Consider the following 12,775-nt stretch of genomic DNA (forward strand, 5'->3'; position numbering starts at 1 on the left):
CACCAAAGCCAACAGGGGTTTGGTTTCAGCACCCAGTGAGGGTTGAGGGGCTCTGGTGGGATGGGGATGAGGAGCAGTTTGCCAGTGCCAACCAAGGGAACAGAGCAGCTCCAGCCCCTCAGTGCTGGCTACAAACCAGCCGTGACCCAGCTTTAGCCAGTTGTGTTTTTATTCCAAAAACAGAACAAATCTGCTCTTCCCAAAGTCCCACATAACCAGAGGCTACACAGAAATAAAATGGTCTCTTTTCCTATTGCTGCTCTGAGAGCCCAGGATCAGCCCAGAAATTTATTACACAAACACAGTCAGGTAAAACATTGTTTAAAATTCAAAATTCTGCCACTGGCCTCTCCCCCCTACCATTCCCACCCCTCTGATCCCTGCAGACAAACTCACTCCTGGCTTTGGGCAGCAGCAGCAGCTGAGCTCTGGGGCCTTCAGGGACGGCTGGAAAAGGTTTTATTCCCACAATAAGAGCTGTACTGGTGCTAAAAGGATGGATGAGCTGAGATATGAGGCCACAGAGCTGCTGGTGCACATGGGGAATGTGGGGCTGGGTGATGTGATGGCCACACCAGCCCAGAGGCAGCCCCAGAGCTCTGAAGCCCACAGAGAACAGGACAAAGAGAAAAAGTTGTTTTCTTAGCCAGGAACACAGTGACACATCTGAACTGGCTCTGTCCTCAGCCCATGGTGAAATTATCTCCATCCCACCCTCAAGAGGGTGGGATGAGCAGTGCAGAACATCTCTGTCTGGAACATGGAATGGTTTGTTGTGGCCTCAGGAGGTGGAGGGGTGAATTCCCAGTGGGATGAAGCCTGAGCAGGGCAGAGTCAGTCAGGGTGGGGAACTGCAGGGCCAGGCAGAGCTGGGGTAAAGGGAGAGGAGGAGCTTCCTCCACCTCACCTCTGCTGCTCCAGGGCTGGCCGAGGGCTTCGGTGAGGTCAGGATGGAGCCCAGGCAGCCCCAGCAGCCCCTCAGCTGTGTCCTGGGCAGGACAATCCCTGCCCAGTGCCTGCTGTGTGGCTGGAGCTGGCACAGAGCCCCCAGCTCATGTCTCAGCCAGGAGGTACCGCAGGATCCCGTTCACCACGTCCAGGGTCTCATCACTCTCCAGCACGATGTCATACGAGTCCAGGTACTTCTTCCTCCTCTCTTCCACCTGCCAGGACAACAGCTGAGCGTCAGGATCACCAAAAAGGGGTCAATAACTACCCTGAGCATTTCCCAGACACAGCAGACACCCCCAGGTCCCTCTGTACACTCCATGGGAGCTCGTACAAATCTCTCACACACCCAAATCACTGGGGCAGCCCCTGCCCCTCCCTGCTGGCACCCAGGAGCACCAAACTGCTCCTGCCACCCACCTTGTCATTGAGAAAGCCAATCTTGAGGATGTTCTCCACGCTGGGAACGCCGTCTGCCATGGTCAGGTCACCCATGGAGTCCCCCAGCAGGATGATGCTGGTCCTGGTGCTCAGCTGCTGGAAGTACCCTGTGCCCTGCAGCACGGAGTTGTTCTTGTTGTAGGTGTGGATGAGGGGCCCCTTGAAGTGTGTGAGGACTCCCTGAGCACAGACAGACAGACAGACAGCTCTTAACCCCATGGTGTCACTGTTAATCACGTCCCAGTCCTCAGCCCCAGCCCCACACTGTCCCTGACATGTTTTCTGAAAAATCTCTTCACCAGGATTTCTTCTCCTGGGACTCTGAGAAGCCTCAGGAAAAAAAAAGGAAAACAATATTATCTCATGTGCTTCTCCTGTGTTTTGCTGCTTTGGAATGTGATTTGAAGATTGTTTATCCAACATGTGAATTGTTTTGACTTAATGACCAACCACAGTCAAGCTGTGCTGGACTCTGAAAAGAGAGTCACAAGTTTTTAATTAGTATCTTGTTGAGCCTTCTGTAAGTATCCTTTCTCTATTCTTTAGTATAGATGTAGATATGGATTTCCCTATATCTTTTATTATAGCATAATAAATATAATAAAATATAATAAATATAATAAAATATAATTTTCTAATTATATTTTATATAATTATAAAATATAAATAAATTATAGTATTTATAATATTTATAAATTATTTTATATTTATTGTATTTATTTATTATATCTATAGATTATTTATAAATATAATTTATATAATATATAAATTATAAAAATATTTCTAAAAATAATAAAATAGAAATAATTTATAAATATTATAATATAATTTATTATAACATTTAATATATTATAATATATTATAATATATTATAATATATTATAATATAATAAATATAATAAAATATAATAAATATAATGTAATATAGTGCAATTAACATAATGTAATGTAAAGTGATGTGATGTGATGTAATGTAATGTAATATAATATAATACAATATAATGTAATGCAATGTATATTATATATATGTGTATATGATATATATGATATATATTATATATATTATATAGATACAATATCTATATTATAGATATTATATTATATTATATTATATTATATTACATTACATTATATTACATTACATTACATTACATTACATTACATTACATTACATTACATTACATTACATTACATTATATTATATTTTATTTTGGCCTTCTAAGAACATGGAGTCAAATTCATCATTTCCTCCTCCAACAGGGGACCCAGAAAATATCACACCACTCCACTCTCCTCACACACTGAGCACACAGGTGCCAGCAAGGACTCGCCTCATCACTGAAGGCCATGTAGTTGGACACCACGTTGACATTGGGGTAGAAGACGTTGGCCTGACGGATGATCTCCTCCAGGACATCCCCAACCCCAGCCGAGAAGATGAACAGGGGGATCTTGTTCTTATGCAGCTGATCAAAGAACTCCCTGAAGCCATCCCTAGAGCAGCAGGGTGCATTGCACAGGGCTGTGTTACCAGCTCACAGAGTGGCACCTGGTGCCCTGCCCCTGCCCAAACAGAATCACCCAGGGAAGCTCTGCAGGCAGCACGAGCTCTCTGTGGCACCAGCACACCCGTGGCTTCCCTGTGCAGAGCCCCAGAGCTCTGGGGGCTGCAGCTGGGTGGGTGTTTGTGGGAGCCTGGAGCACTGCAGCCCTTTGCCTGGCACCTCCTGGGCACACCAGCTGCTCAGCAGGGGCACAGGGCACAGCCTGCCCACACACACCCATGGGAAAGGAGATGTGAACAGGTCAGACTGCTTGGGAGGATGATCACAACAACCTGTGGCTGCCCCAGTCTGCCAGGACACAATTCCATGTAAAACCTGGCTCATAAAAAGCCATCTCCTCCCTGAGGCTGGCAGCAACCTGGCAGAGCCCAGCTCCCTGAGCCAGCCTTAGGGCCACAGCTGCCAGATCAGCTTCAGCACTGAGCTCTAGCACAACATTTTTGTGCTGTGGGTGAGATCTGCTGCTGAGCCAAGGGCCTGCATAAGGCTTGGCAGCTGCAGTGCCAAGAACACAGCTCTGCCCTGCAAACGGGGAGCTGTGCCCTGCACCAGCCCCTCAGGTGCTCCCTGCCAAGGCCCAAGAGAGGGGCAGTGCTTCCAGAGCAGCGAGGGAGCAGCCTGCAGCCAAGCAGTGAGCTCAGGCTGTGTCTGGTGTTCTGAGTCACAACTCAGCCTCAGGGAGTGAGCAAGGGGAGGCTGGCACTGCTCACAGGGCTGGAGAGCAGTGAGCAAAGCTACAAGGGCAGGAGAGAAGGGCTGTGTGGGCAGCCAAGATGTCCAAGATGCCCACATCCCCCAACCTGTACCGTCACATCCCTGTACCCAAACCTCAGCACCACATCCCCAGCCTGTTACCTGAGCATTGCTTCTGACTCTCTGACGATCTGGGCAATGTCACTTTTGTGGATCTTCTGCTGCACCAGCAGCTCATGGGCCTTGGTCCACCTGGATTTGGTGTGGGAAGGGCAGCAGTGACAGAGCTGCCAGGCAGAGGCCCTCAGCAGCACAAACAACAATTAAACCTTGTGGGATCACTGCCAAGGCCAGGGATGGTTCAAGCCCCATGTCCTGAAGTCCTCAGGGACAAGAGGTTGTCAGGACAAGGTCAAGATCACAGACAGCACTCACCACTCCACCATGAGGGGACGTTTCTCTTCCAGGGTCCGGTTGGGATCTATTTCTATGGGATAGTAATAGTGGAGCAGATCCTTCAGCTGCAGTGTCACACAGAGGGAAAAGAACAAAGTGAACATCGGGTGTGAAAAGACTGAACAAAACTAGCATTTCTGCAGTCCTCCAAAGCATTGCTCTTCTAAACACACCCAAAACCTTGTCAGTGAGCATACCTGGAACTCTCAGCAGCCTGGCTGGCCCTCACCTCACTTCACCCCAAATGCTGCAGGTACAAGCAACCCTCCCCTTCTTCCTCTTATCAAACTGAAACACACAGCTGCACATGCAAATTCGAGTTCCCTTTTTAACTTCTCCTGTCACAGTTGGCTGAAATGCAGCCTGGACACTTTCTCACTCCATCCTGGCAGCCACCACAGGTGGGAGAGCTGCCACAGCAGCCAGTGTGACCTTCCAGTGACAGGTACAACAGCCACCAAGCCTCACACACAGCACCCACCTTCTTCTTGCCATCCTCGCTGATAACTCGGCTGGTATCAAGGATATCTGCAAAGAAAACAAAATGATGCAGCACAGAATCATAAACTGAGTTTCTACAGCAGCTCCCCTGTGTCTCAGTGCTGGCTCTTCCCAGTACAAGCTGTGGTGACACTGTGACCTGAGCACAGGCTCGTTGTGGGATGCCAAGGCCACTCTGAGCCCCTGACCCCCACTCTGAGCCCCTGACCCCCACTCTGAGCCCCTGGCTCCCACTCTGAGCCCCTGGTTCCCACTCTGAGCCCCTGGTTCCCACTCTGAGCCCCTGGTTCCCACTCTGAGCCCCTGGCTGCCACTCTGATCCCCTGGTTCCCACTCTGAGCCCCTGGTTCCCACTCTGAGCCCCTGGCTGCCACTCTGAGCCCCTGACCCCCACTCTGAGCCCCTGACCCCCACTCTGAGCCCCTGGTTCCCATTCTGAGCCCCTGGTTCCCACTCTGAGCCCCTGGTTCCCAGTCCGAGCCCCTGGTTCCCATTCTGAGCCCCTGACCCCCACTCTGAGCCCCTGACCCCCACTCTGAGCCCCTGGTTCCCACTCTGAGCCCCTGGCTGCCACTCTGAACCCCTGGTTCCCACTCTGAGCCCCTGGCAGCAGCCTCGGTGCCCGTGGGCAGTGGGTGAAGGCACCAGCCCTGGAGCTGGCTCTCAGCTCCTGCAGTGGGCAGCTGGCACCAGGCAGCGAGGCCCAGACCTGTATGGGGGAGGACAGGATGGAGTGGCCAGGCTTGGCACAGGGGAAGACAGGAGCCACGTCAAATACAAACACAGAAACCAAACAGAACCAGCAACAATAAAAACAACGGCTTCCACTCACTGTGAGACGTGGGGCAGCGCCTGCCATTGCAACCAAACCTGCTCAGTGTCATGTCAAAGTCAGAAATCACCTGCAAGAGGGGAGAAAACCAAATCCCCGCATGACCCAGCGCATTCTGCACTGGGTCCAAGGTGCTGTCACCCGTGAGAACCCAGCACCACCAACCTCCCGGGGCCACTCCTACCATCCAGAGGCAGATGCTGCCCTCACCCTCCCAAACCCCGCAGCTCTTATCGGCACCCGAGGGCAGAGCGGCTTCACCCCGCCTGGGCGGTGCGGGGCGCTGGGGACAGTTCATGTTTCACAACCGGGAGCCAAAAGCTCCGTCCGGAGGGAGCCGCCAGCCCCGAACTCACTCCCTCCCTCCCTCTCCTCGGGGGCTTCTCCTTCTCCAGCCGCAGGCGCTGCCCCCGGGGCCGGGAGAAGCCGGGCAGGGAGCGGGGGACAAGGAAAGGGCGGCTGAGCAAAGGACAGAGAGGGGCGATGCCCAGCGGGCCGGGGAACGAGGAACAGGCGGCTGAGCAAAGGACAGAGCAAGGGCGATGCCTCGAGGGCTGGGAGAAGCCGGGCCGGGGTCGGGGGATAAGGAAAGGCAGCAAAGGACAGAGCAGGAGCGATGCCCAGAGGGGCCGGGGGTTGAGGAAGGAGCGGCTGAGCAAAGGACAGAGAGGGACGATGCCCCCAGAGCTGGGAGAAGCCGGGGCCAAGGGACAAGGAAGGAGCGGCTGAGCAAAGGACAGAGCAGGGGCCGTGCCCAGCGGGGCCGGGGGTTGAGGAAGGAGCGGCTGAGCAAAGGACAGAGCAGGAGCGATGCCCAGCGGGGCCGGGGGACAAGGAAGGAGCGGCTGAGCAAAGGACAGAGCACAGGCAATGCCCAGCGGGGCCGGTACCTGCAGCTTGGCCGCCCCCTGCTCCCGGAGAGCCTGGATGATCTCCCGCACTCGCTCGGGCTGCCGGATCCGCACCGTGGCTTTCCCCAGCTCGGGCACCTGCGGGCACAGACCGCGCTCGGTGCCGCCCCGGGCTGCCCCAGCTCCGGGGGCACCGAGCCCCGCTCCGGTGCCGCTGTCCCGGCCCGCAGCCCCGCTCTCACCATCGCCGCTCGCTCCGCTCGCTCCGGGCCGCGCAGCCGCGGGGCGGGACCGGAACGGGGCCCGGCACCGGAACGGGGCCCGGCGGCGCCGGGCGGGGCTCCGGCAGCGTTCCGGGAGCGTTCCGCGGTTGCTGCGGCCGGAGAACCGGAGAATCCTCCCGTGCTCCGCCCCGCTGCGGCTCCGAGCGGCGGTTGCGTTTCCCCCGCGACGAGCCGGGAAGGCCAGATATGTTAAAAATAAAATTTTAAAAAAATTAAAATGAAAAGAAAAGTCGCCGTGCGTGCCCTCAGGGCTCCTGGCACTGAACCGCTCCGTACACTGTTGGAACATTGAGAGCGCTGAGTCACAGAACGCTGTGGGGGAGAAGCCCTCAAAGAACCATCCCCAGCATTGCCGAGGCCACCAGTGACCGATGTCCCAAAGTGCCACGTGCACAAGACTTTTAAACCCCTCCAGGGATGAGGATCCACCACTACCGCCCTGTTTTAAACCCCTCCAGGGATAAGGATTCACCCCACTACTGCCCTCGGCAGCTTGTGACAGGGCTAAACAGGCCATTCGGGGAAAAAAAAAAATCCCAACATTTCCAATATACAAACCTAAACCTCCCCTAGCACATTGTCAGTGACAAAGCAGCAGGGACACTGTGTGTGACAGCACGGACATGAGCTGGACTGTACCTCAGCTTCCTCCTGGGTGGCACAAGGCACTTCAGCAGTGGTTGATGCCCACATCTGGGGCAGTGGAATATCCCTGAAGGGCTGCCAGGGCATCGAGCACATGGCTGGCTCTGCTCCACCAAGACAGGGCAGGTCCAGGAGCCAGCATAACCCGGGATGTGGGGAAGCAAGGCCTGGGGGCAACCACAGAATGCTGGGCCTGGGTCAGCCCTGCATCTGTGATGTCATTATGGGGCACAGTCCAGAACCAGCAAGGGGGTTCAGTGCTGGATGTTTGGGGACAACACCAGAGTGCTCCACACACCTCAGCAAGGTCCACTGCCTCTGGCCCCAACGTGCGGGATAGCTTGGCACCTAGCAAATATTCACCCTCCGCCATGGAGAGGAAGATGAGCGATAGGAGTTGCAGCATCTCCAATGAACTCCGCCTGGAAGGGAGATTCTGTGATGTGATCATCAGTGTAGATGGGGTGGAATTCAAGGCTCACAAGCTCATCCTCTCTTGCTGCAGTATCTACTTCAGGTCAGTGCTTGAAGCACAAGGGGATGGGGACAAACAGTATGCCCTGGTTGAGGTCACCCCACCTCAGCACTTCCCCAGGACTTCCACCTGCCCTGAACCTCTCACCAGGTGATTTCCCATAGTCCTGACACCTCCCTGAAGACCAGGATTAATCCATGTACCAGTGGCTCTTGGCAGTGGTGTTGGAGGAGCCCCAGACACAGCGCAGGGCTGGAGCCTGGCCCAGCTGCCACGGGGCAGCTTTGCCTTCCCCACACCCTGTGACTCTCTGGGGTTCAAGGCCAAGTGTTGGTGCTGCACCTGGGTTGGGGAAACCCCACCCCAGTGGGCTGGAGGATGAATGGATGGAGGGCAGCCCTGGGGAGAAGAAGTTGGGGTGCTGGTGGGTGAGAGGCTGAACACGCCCTGGCTGTGTGCACTGGCTCCCAAAAACCCCCCATTGTCCTGGGCTCATCCCCACAGCGTGGGCAGCAGGCCATGGGGGGATTCTGCCCCTCTGCTCCTCTCAGGTGAAACCCCCTGCCCTGCTGCCTCCAGCTCTGGTGTGCTCCAGAGGCTGTGTCTCCTTTTTCAAACAAAACCAGCAAGTAAAACATTAATCAATAAACCACGAGGCCTCCCAGAATGGCTCCTACCAGTGCCCAAACTGGTGTCCTGGGGGCAGGGGGAGCACAGGGGATTTGGGGGCAGGGTTTAACACGGCAACACCAATGTTTTCAGGACTCTGTTTACCAACTGGGACAGCGCAGGCAAGATGGTCTATCAAATCCCTGGCATTTCAGCTGAAATGATGGGTCTCATCATCAATTACGCCTACACCGGGACAGTACCGATCACAGAGGACAACGTTGAGAGTTTGCTGGCTGCAGCAGATCAGTTCAATGTCATGGGCATCGTCAGCCTGTGCTGTGAGTTCCTCAGTTCCAGGCTGTGCTTTGAGAATTGCATTGGCATTTGCAGACTCACTGACTATTACCACTGCCCCGACCTGCGCGCAGCTGCCTGCGTGTACATCCTGCATCACTTCGAGGAGGTGTCCCAGGTGTCCGAGGAGTTCCTAGACCTCTCTGCCGAGGAGCTGGCACACATCATTGAGAAGGATGAGCTGAACGTGCGGCGAGAAGAAGCCGTGTTTGAGGCTGTGCTGAGGTGGATCGCTCATGACCCGCAGAACAGGAGGCAGCACATCGCCTGCTTGCTCAGCAAGGTGGGTGCAGAGCAGCTTTGGAGCTGTGCCCGAAGGCTACCGAGGGGGGAACCATCAGGATCTATTGGAATAATTACCAATGTTGCTGGACAGGACGTGCCTGAGCTTGTCTGGCCCTGCTGCTGAACCAAACAGCGGCACTGTGGTGTTTCACCCCACAGACACTTTTGGCTGGCTGGGTGTGTGGTGTTTCACCCCACAGACACTTTTGGCTGGCTGGGTGTGTGGTGTTTCACCCCACAGACACTTTTGGCTGGCTGGGTGTGTGGTGTTTCACCCCACAGACACTTTTGGCTGGCTGGGTGTGTGGTGCTTCACCCCAGAAACACTTTTGGCTGTCTGGATGCTGCAGCTGGGTGCTTGGAGGCAGCTCCAGGCCTGCAGGAGCTCTGGTGGTGGTGGGATGGAGCCTCCCCCCATAACAGGGTCTGCTCCTTGGGTTTACCTCTGTTGGAGCAGCTTTAAGGCAATGGTGAAGGAAAGGAGTTGGTTCTGATGGAGGGTTTGGATCCAGAGCTTTATTCTGGCCCACAGGCCTCTGAATGCAGCACCAGCTCCAGCAGAACTCCCCAATCCCTGTGGTTTGCTTGCTCTTTTACCCGGGGGAGAGAGGAAGGAAAGGAATATGGGGACCACCAGCCAGGTACAGGAGAGGAGGTCTCAAGGGACAAAGGACACCTGGATGGCCCAATGCCCCCTAGGGGTAGAGGGCATCCTTTGAATCTGCCAATCACTCGAATGCCAGGATTGACAGACAGTGCTGGGCAGGGGTCAGAGTGTGGAAAGGTGATTGACACACCTGGGGAAGAAATCTTCAGGGAGAAACCCGGGACATCTGAGGCAAACCACAGCATCACACCACAACAAGTGTCAGCACTCCAACCTCCTCCTTGCCCGTTCCAGGTTCGACTGGCACTCCTACAATCCGACTACTTCATGAACAACGTCAAAGCTCACGAGTACGTGAAAGACAACGCCAACTGCAAAGATCTCATCATCAGTGCCCTGTCCGAAATCTACGACCTGAACTCCTACGGCCAGAGTTCCTCAGTCAACGCCAACCCCCTCACCCGGCCGCGCCTGCCCTACGCCATCCTCTTTGCCATCGGGGGCTGGAGCGGCGGCGGCGCCACCAGCGCCATCGAGACCTACGACGGCCGCACCGACAAGTGGCTGAACATCCCCTGGGAGCAGGAGAGCCCTGTTGCCTATCATGGCTCAGCTTATTTGAAAGGCCACGTCTACGTTATCGGTGGATTTGATGGCACGGATTATTTCAACATCGTCAAGCGCTTCGATCCGCTGCAGAAGACGTGGCAGCAGGTAGCGCCCATGCACTCACGGCGCTGCTACGTCAGCGTCACCGTTGTGGACAACTTCATCTATGCCATGGGAGGGTTTGATGGCTACATGAGGCTCAACACAGCGGAGCGCTATGACCCAGACACCAACCAGTGGACCCTGATCACCCCCATGCACGAGCAGAGGAGTGACGCCAGTGCAACCACGCTGAATGGAAAGGTAAAGTAAGCCCAGATGAGAGAAGCTGGGGTTGCAGCATGAGGAAAGTTCACATAAACCTTCACTATATCTGTAACACTTAAATTCATGACAATTTATGAAATCCTGGAGCTGCAGATATAAAGTAGCCTGCCTGTTGTGGCAGTAACCAGGAGTACAAAAACTCTTCCAGAGCTGCTGCCAACCTGGTGCCCAACAGCCCTTTTCCTGGCCATAGGTACAATACCAGGCTTGTCTGCTTCATGCAGCTTGGAAACTCAAGAGTAGAAATCTTGCTGGCATCAACTCTTTGCACTGCTGCTACTTCAAACCCAGGATGACAACACCATTCCCACTCTAAAACAGAACACCCCAAAAATCCTGCTACAGCATTCATGTTTCCTCACCAAGGGTCTAACCACCCCATTCACACTTTCCCGCCTCTCCTGTCCCCAGGTGTACATCTGTGGTGGGTTTGATGGTGATCAGTGCCTCAGCTCAGCTGAAGTGTTCAACCCCACCACAAACCAGTGGTCCCTGATCGCCCCAATGAGCAGCAGGAGAAGTGGAGTTGGGGTGATGGCGTATGGGAACCAGGTGTACGCGGTAAGGGCCAACACCACCCAGCACTGCAGTCCCTGGGGTGGCTGCAGCTCCCACACCTCCAGGGTGGCCATCTGCTTATGTGAGGTTTAGGGATGTCAGAGCCAGAAGGGTTGATGCACTTCCTGAGAATGTTATCACCCCTCACACGCTTTTGGGTATAAAAAGGGTGTTTGGCAATGTTCAAGCAGCTGCAGCAAAGAACGCAATTTCTGCTGCTGCCAGCAGCATCAGCAGCACAGAGCAGGGACTTGGGCCTGCTCATCCATTGTTTATCCTCTCCATGGACTGCATCCAGCCTCTGGAGAAATGTCAAAATTGACAGTTGCATAAAGTGCTTTGGAAAGCTGCTCAGAGAGGAGGGAGCAATAAGCAAGAACCATGCTTGGAGAGCTGGTGCTCTCTGCCCTGCCCAGAGATCTGGTGCTCTCGGCCCTGCCCAGAGATCTGGTGCTCTCTGCCATGGTTGGAGATCTGCCGCTCTCTGCCATGGCTGGAGATCTGGTGCTCTCTGCCATGGTTGGAGATCTGGTGCTCTCTGCCCTGCTCAGAGATCTTGCGCTCTCTGCCATGGTTGGAGATCTGGTGTTCTGCCATGCTCAGAGATCTGGCGCTCTCTGCCCTGCTCAGAGATCTGGTGTTCTGCCATGCTCAGAGATCTGGCGCTCTCTGCCATGCTCAGAGATCTGGTGCTCTGCCATGCTCAGAGATCTGGTGCTCTCGGCCCTGCCCAGAGATCTGGTGCTCTCTGCCATGGTTGGAGATCTGGTGCTCTCGGCCCTGCCCAGAGATCTGGTGCTCTGCCATGCTCAGAGATCTGGTGCTCTCGGCCCTGCCCAGAGATCTGGTGCTCTCTGCCATGGTTGGAGATCTGGTGCTCTGCCCTGCTCAGAGATCTGGTGCTCTCTGCCCTGCTCAGAGATCTGGTGCTCTCTGCCATGGTTGGAGATCTGGTGCTCTGCCCTGCTCAGAGATCTGGTGCTCTCTGCCCTGCTCAGAGATCTGGCGCTCTCTGCCCTGCTCAGAGATCTGGTGCTCTCTGCCCTGCCCAGACTGCAGCCAGGGAGGCAGCAGCAGTTCCCATCTCACTGTACCTGCCATGACCTGCCTGAGGAAAGGCCCCTCTCAATCTGTGTCCCTTTGACATTCCCAGGTCGGAGGGTTTGACGGGAACAGCCGGCTGCAGAGCGTGGAAGCGTACAACCCCATCGCCAACGCCTGGCACGCCGTGCCCTCCATGCTAAACCCACGCAGCAACTTTGGCATTGAGGTGATGGACGGCCTCTTGTTCGTGGTTGGGGGCTTCAATGGGTTCAGCACCACCGTTGCCACCGAGTGCTACGAGGAGGACACCAACGAGTGGTACGATGCCCACAGCATGGGCATCACCCGCAGCGCCGTCAGCTGCTGCGTGGTGCCAGGACTCTCCAATGTCATGGAATACATCGCCAGGCAACACTACTACCAGCACAGCTCCTCCATGGACATCTTGTTCACCAGCTCAACTCGGAGCTCGCCGTTGTAAATAGTTCCCCTTAGCTAGGAGTGTTGTGATCAGCCATCACTGGATGCTTGTGTAAATAGTTCTGCGTATCTAATAAAGTCTTCTGAGCATCCCACCACTGGATGCCTGTGTAAATAGTTGTCTTTTAGGTAATAAAGTCCCCATGGCAGCATGGGAGAATGTTCTCTTGTTCTAAAATAAAAACAATAGTAGCAGGCCAAAAGGATC

General features: G+C 54.6%; 2 protein-coding genes across 2 annotated transcripts; one reads left to right on the top strand and one right to left on the bottom strand.

Moving 5' to 3' along the window:
• Positions 1-151: 151 nt before the first annotated feature.
• NT5C3B (5'-nucleotidase, cytosolic IIIB) lies at positions 152-6,598 on the bottom strand. The gene is made up of 9 exons (XM_063178863.1): positions 6,530-6,598; positions 6,327-6,425; positions 5,437-5,506; positions 4,585-4,631; positions 4,083-4,168; positions 3,810-3,899; positions 2,721-2,883; positions 1,369-1,569; positions 152-1,163 (listed from the first exon to the last, which is right to left on the bottom strand). The coding sequence occupies exons 1-9, from the start codon at positions 6,530-6,532 to the stop codon at positions 1,053-1,055; spliced, it is 870 nt and encodes a 289-aa protein (XP_063034933.1). The 5' UTR covers positions 6,533-6,598; the 3' UTR covers positions 152-1,052.
• Positions 6,599-8,505: 1,907 nt separating this feature from the next.
• Positions 8,506-12,607, top strand: KLHL10 (kelch like family member 10). Its single transcript, XM_063179127.1, has 4 exons — positions 8,506-8,940; positions 9,844-10,461; positions 10,897-11,046; positions 12,197-12,607. The coding sequence occupies exons 1-4, from the start codon at positions 8,521-8,523 to the stop codon at positions 12,566-12,568; spliced, it is 1,560 nt and encodes a 519-aa protein (XP_063035197.1). The 5' UTR covers positions 8,506-8,520; the 3' UTR covers positions 12,569-12,607.
• Positions 12,608-12,775: the final 168 nt, after the last annotated feature.

This window comes from Melospiza melodia, chromosome 30, assembly GCF_035770615.1.
Source record: "Melospiza melodia melodia isolate bMelMel2 chromosome 30, bMelMel2.pri, whole genome shotgun sequence".
In the NCBI taxonomy this organism is placed as follows: Eukaryota; Metazoa; Chordata; class Aves; order Passeriformes; family Passerellidae; genus Melospiza; species Melospiza melodia.

Excerpts from the sequence above, each read along its gene's own strand:
- NT5C3B (XM_063178863.1), bottom strand. Across the intron at positions 3,900-4,082 it reads CGTCCCCTCATGGTGGAGTG|GTGGACCAAGGCCCATGAGC; the intron begins GTGAGTGCTGTC and ends CACCAAATCCAG. Across the intron at positions 2,884-3,809 it reads GAGTCAGAAGCAATGCTCAG|GGATGGCTTCAGGGAGTTCT; the intron begins GTAACAGGCTGG and ends CTGCTGCTCTAG.
- KLHL10 (XM_063179127.1), top strand. The coding sequence starts at position 8,521 with ATGATGGGTCTCATCATCAATTACGCCTACACCGGGACAGTACCGATC. Across the intron at positions 8,941-9,843 it reads TCGCCTGCTTGCTCAGCAAG|GTTCGACTGGCACTCCTACA; the intron begins GTGGGTGCAGAG and ends TGCCCGTTCCAG. Across the intron at positions 11,047-12,196 it reads ATGGGAACCAGGTGTACGCG|GTCGGAGGGTTTGACGGGAA; the intron begins GTAAGGGCCAAC and ends TGACATTCCCAG.